The following is a 20,233-nucleotide window of genomic DNA, read 5'->3' as shown; positions in this document are numbered from 1 at the left end:
TAAATTTTTTAGGTGTGTGTTTTGTTATACCATTCGTGTTATTCGAGAAATTATGGAATTGAGATGTTTTGCACTAAGGAGCTTTTTCATTTGTTTTGGTTATTCGTTCGTATTTCGTATCTCCGTTAGTATCGAGTACTTCCAATAACACCTAATATCGAGTTGATTATTCTTTGCTGAAGCATGTTTTGCAATCGAAGTCGGTATATAAAAAATCATATTATTTATTGTGAAAAGTGCCGAACGTGTTTTGAATATTTTGTTTATTATCTACTCAAAAAACTATCGTCGTTTTTTCCTGAAACTGAACAAATTGTTCACCATTATATACTCCAATAACCCACATCTGCAACAAAATATAAAAAAATACGAGACCACATTTTCAAAAACCTATTCGAAATAAATGAAAAAACAAATATTATTTTAGAATACACCACCACATTCGTCGCCCAGTCAAAAAAGCAATATGTAACGAAATTTGTTTTTCAATTTCGTACCAATTTTGCATACGGAACCCCGTGTTGAGCAAATAAAACGTGTATTGTGGTTTTTACGATGCGTAAATATGTTTTTTTATTATTTTTTTGCTCTTTTTATTGGCGAAAGTGGGAATGAAAGGGGGATTTGGTGTAACGCGTTTTGTCGTCGATGTAATGGCATGTCTGGACGTTTTTTTGTTCAGTGTTTCACCGCTTTGGTTAACCTGATACGTTTGATGAAGCTGTTATGCACAATTAATTTCGAAATATTGTGTCTGTCTGCAATACAATGGAGTTTTTGTCGTGTAATGTGTGATGACGTGTATTGAAGATAATCGTGATCAAACTCTGTCTGTATTTTGGTCAGTTCAGTTCAATTTTTGTAACTTAATGGAAAAATTATTTATGTCGTAGAGTCAAAATTGAATTAACATCCATAATCAACCCTGCGAAAATACATTGGAATGCGCGTAAAAAAGGTCTTAGTTGTAGATAAAAAAAATGCGTGTTCCCGTAAACCATACCAGAGTTTTTGCAGATAACTTGTTTAACAGATAACTGTATAACGTCTAATAAGTACCACACCCTAATCACCATACATGAACTGTTCTAATCACTCTAACTCTAATGTGTCTCCAATAACGATGTACATTGCGTTAATTGAAGCGCAATTACTACCGACAAATGCGTTATGGCACTCAATATGTGTCAAACGTTGCAATTTCATCGAGTTTACTACGCTAAGTGTATTGTGTAGTTATTAGAAGTCTTATTGTATACATTGCACTATACAGTATGTTCTAAATAAGGCTCGAACACACCGGCCTGATGGTGAGTAAAAGCTATTTATCTGTCTTTTTAGTTCACTTTTTTCTTTGGCAATCTTATCAATAGAAATTGCAGTACGAGCATAAAAAAATTACACTTTTACTATAGTACATACAATGCATACATTCCTTTATATTTGGTTAAAACCGGACAGTTTAGGGCACTTATTTCGAATTAATTAAAGTGACTTTTCCTTTTGACATCTAAGACGTCTGTGAGGTTTTGCGGTAGCAACGCTGGCTTCAGCTGGGCCTTTCGCATCTGCGTCGCTCATTTAAATAATTTATTTAAATGTTGATTGATGACTTCTTGACTAATAAGCTGTCACCAGAACGCAAATCAATCCGTCTAATTGAAAGAAAAAACAGATCGATTATCAAATCACACAATAAATTAAACCCGAATGACTGACAACCGTCAAACACGATTGATTCAACCCCACAAATCACCGTTACACACATTTTTGCATACAAAGTTGCAATATTGTATGTGAAAAATAAACAAATAATATATTTTATTTGAAATTCAAATTTTCCATATTTGCATATAGACGGCATATTGGCGATCGTCGATAATTTTAAATATGGGGTTGAATGATTATTTAATCCTTAGGGGTTGTAATGTTCACACATTTTTAACAATGAAAAAGTTTTGATACGCAATTTATATTGAAATGGATGCTTTGCATATGACCATTGTAATATCGGGTGTAATTTGCAACATTGCAATTTTTGGACGTAAAAAGCGATGCAATAGTACATAGTCTACTCATATGCAATTACAGCGTAAGACAACTATTTAATTCATACGCGAAACTAAAGGAACATAATGCAATAGTAATTAAATTTGTTTTCGTATTAATTATTATTAAGACATTTACCTACATTTAAGTAAATTAAAGTTTCTGGTTGTCTAAAGATAAAAATAAAAATACATTTATTGCATAACAGTGTAGGTTTTGAATCAACAGTATATCCATATTGACTTAAAGATATGCTCAGCAGCCTCACCATTCAAGGCGGTATTTGAACGAAGCAGTCGTGTTTCTGTTTGCTCCTCAATAATTAGTGTTAAAAAATAGTTTAAAGTAGTTTCTAATCACTCAACCCACAGTTATTCTATGGTAAAATTTGTGCTCTATCTAACAGTGAAAATCATAAAACAAAACACAAAGTACTTTAGAAGTTATAGCAGTTTTAGTTTCAAAAGTTTTAAAAACGGTCGGGTGGTCCTGACCTACCCCAACCCGCAAACCGCTCGCTGTGACGTAGAGAGTCGCTTGCGCCGCGCCGTTCGTACAGCGCTGACTCGGACTGTTCCCTGCCGCCCGCCACCCGCACACCACACCGGCGAGATCCTGGAACTTCGTCTTTAAACAAAGCAGAGTATCTACGCGCCTTACTGCATTGAAAATGGTTACCCATTGCAAAGATTGCGGTAAGAAAATCTCATCCTTACTTTATATGGAGTGTTCCAAGTGTAACGACCGGTTCGATTTAAAATGCATGAATATATCAACAGAGGGTTTCAATAAATTATCTGATAAAACCCGAAAAAAATGGATCTGTCGTGCGTGTAGTGACTCTAGCCCTAAGCTCGGCGCTACGAGCTCTCCGTCTCTGTTAGCTGCTGAACACCAACTGAGCGAAGGCCACATTACCCTGACTCGAGGTGGGCGTGGTAAATCTGCCCTCCGTGCCGGCGAGGGGGGAGAGGAAACGACTCAAGCCGAAATATTAGCCCAAATTAAGCTACTGAGGCAGGACATCCTAGATGTTAAATCTCAATTAGATTCTGTGAACGCAACGTTTAAACAAAAAATCGAGAGATACGAGCAACTTTTTGAGTTGAAAGATCGCGAAATTTTCAGCCTAAAGACCGCTCTTAACGATCTTCAATGCCACGTAAACGCTCAGGATCAGTCTTTGATGCGTAACCAATTGGAAATAGTAGGATTACCTGAACAAACTGGTGAGAATCTAACCCATTTGATTCTCACTACTTCTAAGAAAATAGGATTAGAACTCGACGTATCGGACATAGATGAAATACACAGGGTAGGCTTCAAACGCGACTCAACAAACAACCAGTCCAAACCTAGGCCTGTAGTAGTCAATCTGATACACAAATCCAAACGGGACGATTTTTTATCAACGGCTAGAATAAGGCGTAACATCACATCAAAGGACATAGTGAACGGACCAGCGTCGGTATTGTACTTCAATGAAAGACTTACCAATACCAACAGAAAGCTGTTTGGGGAAGCCAGGAAACGTGCCAAACTGCATAACTTTCGCTACTGCTGGGTGCGGAATGGCGCTATACACATCAAAAAAGCCGAATCCACAAAGGAAAAGAAACACCGTGTGTTCGTTATACGCTCGACCGAAGACATTGATAAATTTATTGGTCCAGAGGAAAATCACAACTTGTCGCCATCCCATAGCGAGAATGAGTTATTTCGCTCTATCACTAACTAAACTTAACGTTAGCTACAAGCTTAATACGTTACGAACTTCACTTTTACTAACATTTGAAAATTATTATTACATCCCTTGCTATGCTAAATCTTTTCTATGCGTTATATCAATAACGTTTATTAATTTGGATTGTATTGAAACTGTGACATTCCTCATATTTATTATCCTTATTGTTGTTTTTTGTTACGTTTTGAAGTACCTGTACTATCATCTTCTTTGCTTTATGATTATGTGTGTTACCTTAATATTAAGGCTGAAGTCGTTTAATACAAAATTAATAAAAAAGTATAATGAACTCAATTTTTATATAATTGACCATATTGCTCACACCAAAATAGTACTTAATAGGCAAAGTCCTTATGTAACATTGTTTATCACATCATTATCAAACTTTAAAAATGATGTCTTTACAATATCTTGAAGAAATTGATAACTCTTTAAATGTCAATTGCCACGTAATCAATGCTGTAGAGCAATGTGGTGTTATAATTACAAAATATAATTTGAAAATATTAACATTTAATATAAGGAGCCTTAGTCATAACTTTGACGATTTCACGGTCGTCATAAAGAGACTGAACTTTATGTTTGATATCATAATTCTCACTGAATGTTGGATAGATGAGGAATCAATAATAGAACGATTACATGATTATATACCGTATGCAACAAAAAAGTTTATTAATCGCGCGGGGGGTGTAGTCGTGTATGTCCGGTCATGTTGGTCACCCATTGTTAATGAGCCTAACCTGGAAGACGCAAATTGTCTTCAGGTACATATACCTAATTTGGTCACCATACTAGGCGTATACCGGTCGCCTTCATTCCAAAATACGAACAATTTCTTACGCTCACTGAAAACCGTAGCCTCCGAAATGACTGTTAGTCCTTGCTGCGTTATTGCGGGTGATATTAACATTAATACCATAAACGCTGAGTCCAGCTCAGACTATGTTAACCTAATGGCTCATATGGGTTTCAGAGCAGCTATAGACAAGCCCACTCGCATGGACGCGTGTCTTGATCATGTCTTCATCAGGACTTCGCGAGATTTCGAATCTGTAGTGTGCGCATCAACAGTAACAGATCATGAGTTAGTAATGGTAGGCATAGGTGCTGAAACTCCTTCAACTAAGCACACGAGAATAGCCAAGATAACGTTGGACTGGGAATCAATTGACACGGAACTTCAAAACACAGACTGGTCCCCAGTGACTGGCAGCTCATGTCCTGATGATGCCGCCAAAGCATTTCATGATATACTGACTTCAATGAAAGATAATAATTCAATTGTAAAGTATCCATCTCGTCGTCAACAGTTACTTAAACCATGGATGACACCGGGATTAATTAGGTGCTCTAGGCATAGAGATAAATTACACTTAGACGCGCGAAACCACCCGAGAGACGAGGTCAAAAAGCTAATATACACCATGTATAGGAATTTTTATCGTAATCTTCTAAGGAAAGTAAAACAGCAATACGATCAAGAAGAGTTGCAAAAATACACAAATGCTCCTAGTAAACTTTGGAAAACTATTAAAAGAATAACTCATACAGCTCCAATCAAATGCGATGTCACTCACAATTTGTGTAATATAAAAGAAAGCACTGAAGAATCCATTGATTATTGTAATAACTTTCTAGCATCGGCAGGTCATAGGCTTGCTAGCCAAATACTTGGACGTTTAAAAGTGTCGCAGGAAAATTTGGCCTCTAAGATTAAGATCTCCAACAACGGTCCGTCGAATTCCATGTTCTTGAAACCTATTATCAGTTCCGAAGTAGAGACTATGATCCAACAACTAAAGGTTGATAGCGCCCCCGGACTAGACGGTTTTACTAACCAATTCATAAAATTCACCAAGAATCATATAGTTGAGCCCTTAACGCATATATTCAACCAAAGTATAATTACAGGAATTTTTCCTAGTATATGGAAAGTGGCTGTCGTTACGCCCATTCACAAAGGAGGAGCTACTAACGATCCCAATAATTTCAGGCCTATTTCCTTACTCAGTACATTTTCAAAGTTGTTAGAAAAAATTATAAATAAGCAATTGGTAAGTTTCCTTGAGGATCATAAGCTGCTTTCAAAACAACAATTCGGTTTTCGCCGGGGTAGGTCTACCGAGCATGCAGTCACTCTTTTAACTACAATTATTTCGAAGCACCTTGATAATGGATCGGCGTGTCTCGGTGTATTCCTAGACCTGGCGAAAGCTTTCGATACCGTTTCAACTCCAATGCTACTAAGAAAACTTGAAATTATTGGGATCAGAGGAATATGTCTGGACTGGTTTCGTAGCTACTTAACGGGAAGGAAACAATGTACTAGGGTAGGATCTTACCTGAGTAAACCTCACGAAGTTTCTTTTGGTGTTCCTCAAGGCAGCATCATCGGACCAACTTTATTCCTGGTGTATATTAACGATTTGTCATCTATAATTTCTAGTAATGCCCAAATAATAAACTACGCCGACGACACTGTAATTATTTTTAAGGAAAGATCATGGGGAAAGTTACTTAAAACATCTCAGGAAACTCTTGCCCACGTTTGGAATTGGTTAGATTATAATCTACTTTCTTTGAACCTGAAAAAGACCGCCTATGTATGTTTTTATAAAACAGCCGCTACAGCTCCGCCAGCAGATACAACCCTTATAGTTCACAGCTGTAACACATCTGGCTGCTGTTGTTCTCCTTTAACACGGGTAACAACCACCAAATATTTAGGTGTTCTGATTGACGAGAAACTCACCTTCAGGGAGCACGTTGCTTCCATGTCTGCAAGAGTCAGAAAGGTTATATACGTAATGAAAAAAATACGTGACGTGGCATCAGCGGGCTTGCTCAAGGCGATCTACTATAGTCTATGCCAGTCTTTGTTGGAATACTGCATACTAGCCTGGGGCGGGGTAGCAGCTTGTCACCTGATTATACTGGAGAGAGCTCAACGTGCAGTACTTAAAACAATGATTAAAAAACCCTTCCGTTACCCCACCGTTGATCTCTTTTCAGATACTCGGGTGCTAAGCGTACGAAGACTTTTTATCAAAAGGTTAATTCTGCTGGCTCATAAGGAATTTTTAGTTACTGAAAACTATGAAGACATGATAAAGAAACGCGTTCTTAATCTCCCAGTCGAAAATGTAAAAACCATATTTGCCAAAAGGTTTTGTTTCTATTTAAAAGCTTATATTTATAATAAAATTAATAAAAAAGTCGTGTTGCATTCATTGCCATACCGATTGGCAAAGAAGACGCTTTGCAAAAGCCTATTGACCTGGACATACGCAGAGACAGAGAGTATATTTAAAAGAATAGAGTAAATAATTTTGAATTATATTAATCTACCTACTTTAGTTTAGTTCCAAAATAAGAATTTAAGGATTTTGTTGTTCGGATGTTGTGTTCATTGTTTTAATTTATAATTGTTGTTTAGTTTTGTAACAAATTGTCGGATCTCACTTTCAATAACTCTGTTGTTGTTTGTCTTTTTATACTAGGTGCTATATGTTCAATACCGCTAAGAGAAAATTGTTTAAGATAATTGTTTTCATTAAAGTTGCCTGCAGTACAGGCCAAGCCTAGTGCAGGCAGCTTCTGTAATTGTAACTTATTTTCTTTGTAATATGCATGATTATTCTTTTGTATTATTTTAATGTAAAATTGTATTATGGTAAATGAATAAATATATTAATATATTAAATTGCTTTTTGGAATTAAATCATGGCCATTATCAAAATATTTACTTATAATCGTTGAAAAAATCCTATATTCCCACACAAACTTAATTCATGGTAAACTATGGGAACACCTAATCAGCTAAGGGTTACAAGTGTCTATACAAGAGATCAAATAATCAGTTGAAAATTATGCGCGTGCACATCTATTCTCTATGATATTATGATGACAACCCTTAGTATAAGATACTGGATGTGTTTAATCTATCAATTGATTTCTATCAACATGTTTCGGAATTATTTCTGTGATTTATGTTGGCAAGTGTCTGTTCCCACGGTGGGTAGTTCGGGTTAATTTAAACTATTTTTTTTCTGTTCCTTTTTAAACTAAAACTGTTTTTTTAGGGTAGACATTAAATATGGTTCTAGAGTTTTCATAGTACCTATGTAATAAGGGGCGCGGGAACTGTAATTTATAAACTGCTACTGAAAAAATAATAAAATGTCCTGGCATTTCTACATACACTAGGAATACACAAATCCTTAACTACGAATACTATATTTTTTTAATGTTACACGTCCTTCCTCAGGCGCAGGAATTCCGGAACACCATGTAGTACACTATCGCTTACAAATACAGGAATAATATGTAAATAATCTCAAAGCAATTCAAATAAAATAACACGGCTATTATTTTCTCAAAACATTCTGAGACCGTCTCATTCCAAAACATTCCAGACTCATTGTAACGTCTCACAATAAATCGCTGTAATTGTCCCAAACACCAATTAGTGGAACGATCTCAAAATTAGTAACAAATTCAAAATGTGGCCCTTATTTTGAAAATAATTAGCTAGTTTAGTGGTGTTTAAATTAAGGTAAATTATTTGTTTGAAAGTAAACTTGATGTAGTAATAGTTGTGTGTGGTAATAAACATGTCGATGTTTGTGATAGAGTGGCGCATATTTACGGTATGTGTGGTTAAGCAACGTGTTTAAGGTCAAGATCTAGATGGGTGGGCTTTCTTCTCGCACTCTTTGTTTCGGAGCGTGTGTAATAACATCGGTCTTGTAGATTATCATGTTCTTTTGCCCAGTAAGTGAAGAAAGTGGTTGCTGCCTTTACTGCGTTGGAAAATCGTGTCTCCATACTAGAAACAAATATTTATGTATGTGATTCTGACTTGGTAGAATTTTGTATACAAATTTTGTACGTTTGTGAAGTCTCTATGACATTATAAATGAAAAATCATCTGCAATAGATTGACACCAGCCAATGATGATGATGATGGTGACATAATACTATGTCTTGCTTCGAAAGTCTCATAATACCCATCAAAAACAAGAAAGATAGGTGTGAGAAAAGTTATAACCACTATTATTCCATAAGTCTACAAAATTCTCAAAGTAGCAACTTTGTAAAAAAACCGTGTGCTTTGACACATTCATAGTTTATCTCTACCAATTCGCTATCATAAAAGCCTTAACGGCAGTCTCATAGCCTTAACAGCAGACTATTAGCCAAAACTACCCGCAGAATAATAAACTACTTTAAAAATCTAACTTTTATCGAACACATAAACTAAAGTTAGATCTAAGTGAAATACATCAAGTTTAACTGACCGCGTTAACTTAACCGCAACTTCGGATAATGTTTTTCTTAAGTTAAAGCATAAACTTAGATGGATGGTACTCAGACGTGGGATAAAACTTTATAATGTAACTTTTTCTAAAGTTTTTGAATTTAGTTTCGATAGGTTTTGTTAGTCTTTTTAATAGAGAATGTTCTTGGAAGACTTTAACAGTACTACCTATTTTTTTAAAGCATTTTAGTGCTTAAATATTGCTGTAATATTTTGCATGCGTAAGTTCAGGGTAGGGTGGATCTTTGTAGATCAATCACGCCGTAGCTGTTCAACAGATTTTAGTGTATAGCCTGAATTGAAACTGAAAAAAATTGAATATGAACAAGGGGGCAGGCTGATCCTAATAAGTAGTCATTTGGATCATTGATGTTCAGGACAGGAATTGGCAAGTAATAGGATTTCATAGAAATAATAACAAAACTATTTATAAAAAGTATATTTTCAAATAAAGAAATATCAAAACACAGATATAATATTGGCAGTTGTTCTGAAAATAATTACATACAAACTTAATTAAGTCAATCTGGGGGCACGGAAGTGCCCCCGCAAGTCGAGCAAAAAAAAAGCGGCACGGCCGTAACATCCTTTTCTCGAAGCAATTCGGGCTATTTTTGACACCCCTATAACTTCGTTGTGGACAAAACAAGAAGCCTGGATTTTCAGCAACTAATCAGTCATTGTATAACCACGGTATAGTTAAAATTTCAGTCAATTTGAACCAGTAGTTTAAGAATGACAACTAGTTAAAATTTTGAATTTTGTCACTCACTGATTCACTGATTCACTGACTCACTGACTCACTGACTCACCGATCATCAAAAGTCTAAGGTACTTCTAGCAGACTTAGAAGCTTAAAATTTAGAATACAGATAGGGTTTAGTGTCTTAATCATGGGAAAAATTTAATATTTTCTAATTTCGGTCCAGTTTTCTAAATACACCAACTGCAACAATAACTTTGTAATCTCATATAAATGTATAAGATTACAAGGTTACATTTGCAGTTAATTAATTATTATTACTGTAGAAAATAAAATAAATAGGTGTAAATAGATACCTACTATATGAGGCATAACGGGAGAGGGTATAGGGTGGGTAAGGGTGTTAAGCCCATGAAACTGAACAACATTCCCATAGGAAAATATGTTGAATTATGAAAAAAAAACGTCTTTCCATACAAATTGGACTTATGTTCGCTCTACAAAAAGAAGTGAGATGCCATCAAAAACATTCTGTAAAAACCTCAAGTCTCGCCGTAAAAAGTTGTGAGATCTATGTAATACCAAGTCGATTAATCTATTTAGTCTCTACTTAAAGGACCTTCTGTCTTAAGTTATTACGTATGTTATTATCATGCCAATTTTTAAAAAAATACCTTTGAAACAAATAGATCGACTTGGTCATCGCAAGAAAACACAAATTCGCCATTAACATTTCAGGAGCATTAACTTCTCGTCGGGCTGTGTAGTGTGATACATACTAATAATCAAATCATGCGATGACCAAGTCGATCTATTTGTTTCAAAGGTATTTTTTTAAAAATTGGCATGATAATAACATACGTAATAACTTAAGACAGAAGGTCCTTTAAGTAGAGACTAAATAGATTAATCGACTTGGTATTACATAGATCTCACAACTTTTTACGGCGAGACTTGAGGTTTTTACAGAATGTTTTTGATGGCATTGGTATGACCGTTACACAAAATATAAGCTAAATAAAAATGTCTAAAAACTAAAAAAATAACTAAATTAATCTTAAACTAGCTAAAATATACAGGCCATTTTTATACACAGTGTAAATCACACATTTTTACTAAAAATAAAATAATCTACAAAAACCAAAAAATGGAATTTTTGACGAACATTTTTATGCTCGATCATAAACTTATTATAATTATAAAAGACTTGGTAGTGAGATTATTCTTACATTATCTAAGATTAATTACAATTATATTGCTTAAAATTTCGTAATTATTTTATCATTATATCGTTATGTGAATATAGCAGTAAGCAGGTTTACAAAAATCTGTATGAAACTTGCAAAAATATTTTTTTATTTATTTTAATTTTTAAAAATAAAATTAGCAGTTTGACTACTTTTCAAAAAGTTTAAATATTCATTTTTTGGTATTAAGACATTTTTTAACTAAAATATTTTTGCATGTTTCATACACACTTTTTAAGTTGTCGTGTTAAGCATTATTACTATGGAAAATTTAGAAATTTTTGCACTACAGATTATATTCTTATAAAAAGAGCGATAAGCATACCAATTTTAATTTATGTACAGAACTCTTAAATGCATTTTTGCATGATTTTTGCATCTCTTGCCAAAATAAGAAATGTTTTACCACCGTTTAATTCAATAAAATCGAATTCTAAAATGACAACCAGGTAATACAGCTTTTAAAGATTTTTAGTTGAGGGGTATAGTTTTATTCTTATTTTAGCAAAAACACAAAAATGTGGTCAGCAGATAAGAGTTTCCAAGAGATCATTAGGAAAACTTCTTTTTTACTTTAATCGTTTTCTTAAATAAATACATATCACATTTGAACACATTCTTCCGTATATTTCGTTACCTTAAAACAAACGTATGCAATAAACGAAAAACATGATTTCAAATTAACTTATTTGTTCCCAAAATTAATGTATTGTTCCCATTTTTAGCAAAAAAAATAATCAAATTCGATTTTTACTGTTTTTTGTGTGGAAACAAACTCGTAATTTTTAAAACTCAAAGCCTCGTGTATCTTAATTTTATGAGTTATCATCTAGCAAAACTAACGGAGTATTTGTATTTACAAAACTATTTCATAAAAGCTAAAATTATCAATATAAAATCGTGTCATGTCATTTATCATTCACATTTCGTTATACATTATTTTTACTAATTTAATTAACAATAATATTGGTTCTAATAATATACACAAATTTTGGTAATATTCTTAAAGAATTTAATGAAAATGAATTTGATTTATCATAATTAAGTAAAATTTAAATTTCATTACAAATTGATTCAAAATATTGCTTCTATAATTTGATAAAGTTTTTGTAACAAATTATTGAACAATCAGACATGACAGCTTATCAATCATTCTTAACTAACTTATATACAATTAATGATAATAATTAATTATCAAAATATACCATCTCATAAAATCTCCATTGGAACAACTTGGCACTCACCATAATTATGGTCTAACTCTAAAATATTTAAAATAAACATTTTCATTACACAAAAAATAAAAAAATGAGATCAATCGATAATAATTTTTAGGCTGCTCTCTTTGGAACAATTTATGGGAAACGGACTTTATTATGATTTAAATAAAATCTATTTTTCTATAACATCGCTGGTCCATTCTTCTGAATACTTCTGAATTCCTTATAATAATGTATAATATAACTATGTGTATGGGTATAATATCAACATCGAAAGCGGAATGTAAATTGACATTTCAATTTTATAATAGGTTTTACATGTTTGCATTAATTTTTATATTAATTATACAGACGTGAACTATTTATTCGTTTATAATTTAGTGCTAAATGTTATAATCACAATACAGTCACTTCAAAAACAGTGTAATTTTTCTTAGAAATGGTGCTTTAACTACTTTTAAAACGATGAGTTCGCAAAAATTTTGATATACAAAAATATTTTTATCTAATAGTCATAAAAACTAATTGTGCTTTGCTTTTTTTCTGAAATTATTTTCGCGAAATTTTCTATGCTTTTTTTACAAAAATTTAGTAGCAGCAAGTCTATATTTTGACATGGACCAAACATTTTATTTTTAAGTTTTAGAAAACACTACTTTATTATAAAATATACATGTGCGCATTGTCAGACGTTGAACAAACACACAACTTTACAAAAAAGCCGTGTTTTATTACGTCTATTAATTATACAAAATGTTGGATCATTAATAATCCACAATAAATGTACAAATTGCAAAAAGCGTAGCGCAGTGAATAAAATTAGTTTTATTCTTTCTACGCTTGTTAATTGTAGAAAAGTTTTACTAGAATAAACGTCCTGCAGTTTTACAATTAAATTGCCATTCTTTAGGTTAAACACAAAGAATGATGATGATTTTTCTAAAGTAAGGAATTTTATTATGACAAAATTAACTAATTAAATATCCTGTTAGTAAAAAAAACGAAAAAGAAAGATAAATGGCTTAGGAAACCACAAGCAAATTCAAATTAATTTAAAAACAATTTAGAAAACTATTTTTTTATTTGGGATCTATAAATCAGTAAAAAACAAATTATGAGCTAATTTAAAACATTAATATAATTCAATGGCAATGTACTCAATGCGAGGATTGTGTAAAAAAACTGAATCTAAGACATTTATTCTAATGAAACATTTTGACAATATTCTTAGTTAGCACGTGTTCGCTTCGCGTTCACCGTTTGTTGGAGAACAGCTTCCAGCCTAGCACGAAGAGCACCGCGGTACAGATGGAGCCGGAGAGCTTGTCGGGTATTATGGACGAGAATATCGAACTCTCTTCCGTCTTCTCTGGAGGTGGCGAGTCTGTCTGGAAACAGAAGAAAAGAAATACTTACATTAATTCGAATTTTGATTATACTAGGATTATAAGTGGAGGAATCGATTGAGTATGAATAAGAGGGTACAAAGGTTGCCATCTCCTTTATTTAATGGTGAAGTATTTTTTTATGCAACGCGATGGACATGGTATTGAATTTCGGTGAAATTCTACGAAAAGTGACGTAACTTAGCTTCAAAAAAACTTGAAACTGAAATTGCCTAGGTAGGTAGGCAGGTACCAGAAATTGGCTAGGTAGCTTATCGAAAAAGAATGGCTCAAAATAATTATGTGCATTTATATCTAATCAATAGCAATGAGCAATTTCAGCCTCGCAAATTATATTAAATAAACTAAACGCCTTTAAAATCGTAAAGTAAATGTTTATTACATCACCAAGCCTCTTGCATAATAAACTTCACATGTTCATAAAGTTCGCAAACAGAAAACCTATCAGCTATAAGAGTCTTATTCATAAAACTAAAGTGGGTGGCACTTTTTATAGATATTAATAAAACAATACAACCATAAAATTTAGTGTACAATGCTTTTATATCATACGATACGACCGAACGATTCTTATAAAGTTCGTGAACGTACGATTCTTAGGATCTTCATTAAGCGTATTTGACGGCACATCTTGTATTGTATCTAGTCAACTTCAGCGGACTATATAGCAGATTGCCGATACGAGAAATAACCCTCCACTACCCTCAAATAAAAATGGCGTGCAAGATAACTGATCTAAATGAACTTTTATGAAAAGTTAATCCAACTAGGTACATCAAAAAGTTAGCTAGCAATTATCTTTTAACTAGAAAAAGCAAGTAAAGAAATTTGAAACTATCATGGATATACATTTATACTATTAATATTACAAAATAATCACAAGAACCTTAAATGTATTAATAGGATCGGATCGCTCAGATCTGTGTGAAATCTCAGTGTTATATAATTTTATCAATTTATTGAAGGAATTCGTTCAGTTATTTACAATTAGCAGGTTCAATAGCTAGTGAACTATTAGTTTTATATAGGTTTAATTTAATTATAAGAATTCCACTGAATAAAGGGTGCTGCAATAAAATAACGGATATCTTTTATTAGTGAAATAATTATTACGAATCTGTAAATGGAGTTCGACTAGTTTTTGGAATGCGGAATCCATTTTAGCCGCAAATTTATTTGAGGTTAGAGACTGCTATTTATTTATAACACCAACATTTCGTTATTTGCAATAAATATATAACTGTAAATAGATTATTGCTAGTTGTTTGACCTGAGGTCAAGATGATGCTGTTATTTATATTATTAATCTAATTTAACTGACTTCCTGAAATAACTTCTGTAATTTGAAACTAAACACATTTAAGATTTAATATTAACATAGTAACAAAACTGTATGGATATTTTATTCCGAAATAAAGTTTATTATTATTATTATTATATTTATGTTTGCTTTCTTAATTATATCTTATTATTTTAAATACTTGAAATTTACCTTTCACAATTTTGAATATCATATTATTTGGTGCAGCAATTATTGTTTTATTAATACTTAAAATTTCTTGCACGCGTGTCTCTCAAAAATACGCATGAGTCAAAATAGAAATTACAAAATTCAAGTAAACGTGTTAGAGAATTATTGTTGTATGTAGAATTATTTTTCTCTTTCCAATCGTATTATCTAAACATTTCAAAGGTAATCCAAGTGAGTGATACACTCAGCTATTTTATTGTTAGGATAATTTGAATGGCATTTTTATTGTGGGGTAGCAATGCATGTTATGGCACTATTAAACTGTGCTGTCTGTACGTTTGGGTGATTCCTTTTGTTTGAAATGCTTTATTGATATGTGTTTCGATTGCTTTTGTTTTTAACGTTAATGGACTGGATTTTTACACAAGCTGTTTGTATTATGAGGCTAAAATAAAAGTTCTCAGACGGTTTGCTTTACTATTTACATGAGTTTAATCACTTTTAATATTCCTATTTAATTTATAAAATAAACTAATGCTGCCGTTTTATTTTTTCGGTTTATTACAACTGTATAGTTTTTTACTGTCCGCCAAGTTAAAAACCTTCCGACCTGGTTAAAACAGTATTTGATTAAGAACCATAGAATAAGACACCAGTAAACGTTAATTTCTAATCTCTAAACTAAAAGAAACACCAGGTAGCAATATGTTTGCATACATAATTTAATCAACATGAGATTCTTCGATAAGTAAGTACTTAAAGCGAGCAAAACCGCGAACAATAGCTTTATTTCCCCCTAATTTAAAGAGATTACAAACCACAGGTACAATCCCTATTGCATATAAAATTAGAATAAAAAATCCTCTTATTTTCATACGAAACGTTAGTACGAATCTGTATAATTTTATTATACCTAATTTTGCTTTCCAAATTGAATACGGGAACGGCAAATTGCTTTCATTATTGCGCTACGGTTAGAAAGAGACACAAGATACAAAATACTTTAAGAAAGAAAAGGCCAGATGTATAGCTACCTGATAATCTAGCGACAAAGCATCAATCGGGAGGAATCATTTGAATTTGCATACATTTTAAGAAGTAAATAAAAAAATAAATTAGAATTACGTGAAATGGAGACTTCACCCTCTTGTAAAAAGTACGATTGATTTTGATCCTTATCTACATATTCATAAGATCTAATTTTATTAAAGACATACATACTTTCGAGATTTTAGAGAAGAATGACTGTTAATAGAAATAATACTTTAAACTGATATCAATAGGGGTGATATTTCAATGTTTCTATCACAGGTATTTTCTTCAAAGGATTGTATTATTTGTAAAACTATTTCGTATTATGTTTGTTCACTAAATATTATTGGTTATTGCAAAGGGTTTCTAATGGTATTGGTAATTCTTTGTAAATATTTGTGGTAACTATTCCAGGTTTTCTTTTGATAAATTTTTCATGGAAACATTTGGTATGGTATATTATTTGTTTTTGTTTTATCTACTGATTTACGTAGCCTATAGAACTTGAAATGTTCGAGTTAACCCATACTAACTACCGCTACATAATATATTAATGATCTATCGATCACACATACTTCAACTGGAAATCACAATGCAATGTGATTTTTAACTACATAATAATATGAAATTTTTAACAACAAATTGCAATTTTACACACCCTATGTAAACAGTACTACAATCTTATTACAAGTATTATTCATTCCAGCGTAATAATAAAAAGGTAAAAAATAAAACCTCTTTGAAGACGAACAATACATCTCACGACAAATCGGTTCAAAGGGAAACAAGCATATAATTTTCACTCGATATCGATAGCGCTACTTGAAAAAACTCACATAAATTTTCATCAGAAGTTAAACCTTATGTTGTGCAGTATAAGGTATATTTTTCTCCGGGAGGTATTGATATAGCTATTGAATGTAGATGCACAAAAAACTCAACCGTATGTCTTCTGAAGAAAGTTCAATTTCATTTCAAAGACATTGTATTGGCTACCGAAGATACGCATATTCGATATAAATGAATTAGAATTTTAACGTAGTTGAAATATGGTTGAGTTTGCAGTAGCACGTTCTGAATAATCCATCAGCTTATTTACAATGTCGCAAGAAAGCTCCCGTGAAAGGAGTTCCGAAATGAATTTTTATTTAATTTTCGAATTCCTTTTTTCGAGCGAAAGGATGTTGGTGTTTGTAAATCGGAAAGGGTGTTCCGATTTATATTATTAATATTGTTTATTAAGATCTCTGATTCTTCAATATTTTCTGAGACAACTCATCGGGTATATTGATTTTGGGATGTGAAGTTCTATCCAAACATGTAAATGATGAATAGAAATTAGTCCAAATGTAGCATATTTTAGGTATCTTCTATATTTGATACATGTACAGTACTTTCTGATGTTAATCCTACGTCAGTATTCTTATATAGTATTTTTTTAAGTAATACGTTGACGAAAAACACAAAAGTTGTAAACGATGTTACTTAAATCTACGGTAGCTACGCGTTGACTACGTGGTCGTAGCAGACGTTTTGTTACCTACGGCGTAGCAAAACACGTAGAATCTACGGTAATTTCGTAGCGGCACGGAATAGTTGACTTTTGTTTTATTGATACTAGAACAGATTTATTTATGAAAACGATTTCGTTATAGAAAATTGACGGTCATTTTTAAATGGTACGAAAAAATACGTAGGTCATTTATTTTTTTTACAAGTACTTTTGCCTGTATAACACTAAATGTGGAAAACTTATCTCGATTCCACATCAACAAAAACCAATAATACCTCAACATTGTAACAGAACTATCTTTCAAATAACTTTTCATATAAAACTTTAATATCGGTAAACGAGATGACAATATCGATACGACTGTTTAGAGTCGGATATTCTCGGATAAGTTACGACTTTCCGACTTAAACTGGACTATTTCACTTATGTGTAAAATTGCTACTTTGAACCTTCATATTTTGTATGGAATGTGTTTTGTATGGAAATTGAAGTATGGCAAGTATTCACTTTCAAACAGTTGATAGCTTTATTATGATACAAGTTTATTTTTCGGTAAGTGTGAAGAACTAATTTATTTATGTGTGATGCTTTTATTAAACATACCATTCATTCTTACACTGAACTCTAAGCTAGTTAATACTTTAAACGAGCGACGACGAGTTACGTACGGATTTTTTAAAACATTTTCGATAATTTATTTATGTAACTGTACTAATAATATAATATTAACATTATTCAGCTAAGCAAAATTTAGACACATATCCACTATCAAGTAATTTAAACACCAACCTGTATATCACATACATGGTGTCGTTATTTTTGATTATGTGACTCGAGCTGCCACATGATTCATTGTAGTATAGCAAAGCAACATTGTGAATCAAACATTGCATTAACTTGGAATCGACACTAAATCGTTATGTCGAATGTCTACTACCTCATTTCTACGGCGTCATTGAAAATTTTTATTGCGGTCGTGAAATCTTTAATAGTATTGGATTAAGCTGATACGGGACTAAAGTGAGTGTACGTTTCTAAACGATACTTTCTTGTATCGATAAAGTTGAGAGTAAGATTTTTATTGAATGAAAGGCTGCAGTATTTATGTGTGTAGAAACCTGCACGCCTAAAATGGTTTGTATAAAGTGAAATTAATAATTTTAAGCCTTTGTTCTTCCATTCACTTCTCTGCCAGTAATGTCTTGATTTATTAAATTTATTAGTAAGGAATCGTTTTGATTTGATAAAATAATATCTGTCGTCAACGTTACTGAATGCGTAAAAATTTAGTAATTGCATTAAATCTAGAAACCACTTACAGAGTGTTTTCTTGTACATAATTTCTAAATTAAAGATTTTAAATTGTCGCGACTTGAACACATAATATTATAATGTAACGGGTCTTAATCGCGATTGAAAATTAAAGGTTAGAATACCTTATATGTTCACCCGACGTTTCGATCGCATTACAACGACCGTGGTCACGAGCTGACTGAGCAGTCAGATCGCGATTAAGACCCGTTACATTATAATATTACATAATTTCTAAAATAAATTGAAGAAAACAAACTCACTGAAATTAATTCCTTGTGCTCTAACAACACCCTAATATATTATACTAAAACACTTCCCCAGTACAATGACATATCATTTTATGACGACCACAATCCGGTGTTATGAAGGAATACCGATTAGTTGTCCTTACGATACGACAATAAATTATGAGAATAAAACATAACTACTATTGCAAAAAATACGTCACTTTTATTGATATTTGTGGTTTTGTTTTATGATTCTGATGTAGTACTTGTTAGTAGATGTTCTGTGTCACTACTTAACGTAGTGTAAGCTGTCATTAGTTATAATATTTTGTCACTAACATTAAGTTGAACAATTATTGAAACCGAAAAAAAAAAGCCTATCTTATCAGAGCTTACTCGATGTTTATTAGTAAGGTAGGTACTGTTTATAAAAGAAAATAAAACAAATAATAGTAACAAAAAAGGTATATAAGTCCATTTATACCTTTGACCAACATTTTTTGTAAAATGAAGATAAGTTTGTTGAGTGAAATAGTATTACGAAAATATTTTGAAATGAATATACATTTTTTAACGGTCTGAATAGTTTTAAGAAACTGCTCTTTTAATTTACAGTAACTAATCATATTGAATAGTGATGTTCCTCTGCTCGATGCGTCGATATTTTATTATCGAGTTTAATTTATACGCGTTGTCGTAAATGTCAGACGTGCACGCTCGTGATTATCGTAACACACGCGTTTTTTAACGACGCTCTTACTTGATTGAGCATTTGCTGTTTTTTTGGTGCCTTATGTCACCGTTTGTGATAGACTTTTGTATGGGATTCATTTCACGGTCTTAATTTGCGAGTTATATGTTTAGTAAAAAAAATGTTCAAAGAGTTTTATACAAAAGGAAGTATATTTGGATTTATATTTCAATATTTAAAGCTTGTTCAGTTGGTTAGTCACTCGGTCACATCTGGCAAAATATGGACGAAAG

At 32.4% G+C, this 20,233-nt stretch overlaps 1 protein-coding gene across 1 annotated transcript in view; it reads right to left on the bottom strand.

Moving 5' to 3' along the window:
• Positions 1-9,539: 9,539 nt before the first annotated feature.
• LOC142982261 (uncharacterized) overlaps positions 9,540-20,233 on the bottom strand; it is a 101,834-nt gene continuing 91,140 nt past the window's right edge. Inside the window, exon 3 of the mRNA XM_076128684.1 lies at positions 9,540-13,674. Coding sequence (XP_075984799.1) covers positions 13,540-13,674 — 135 coding nt within the window. The 3' untranslated portion in view covers positions 9,540-13,539. The remainder of the gene's footprint in view (positions 13,675-20,233) is intronic.

Source organism: Anticarsia gemmatalis, chromosome 21 (assembly GCF_050436995.1).
Source record: "Anticarsia gemmatalis isolate Benzon Research Colony breed Stoneville strain chromosome 21, ilAntGemm2 primary, whole genome shotgun sequence".
NCBI classification, from domain to species: Eukaryota; Metazoa; Arthropoda; class Insecta; order Lepidoptera; family Erebidae; genus Anticarsia; species Anticarsia gemmatalis.
Note: the sequence above shows the minus strand (reverse complement) of the source record. Positions and strands in the feature narration are given on the sequence as shown.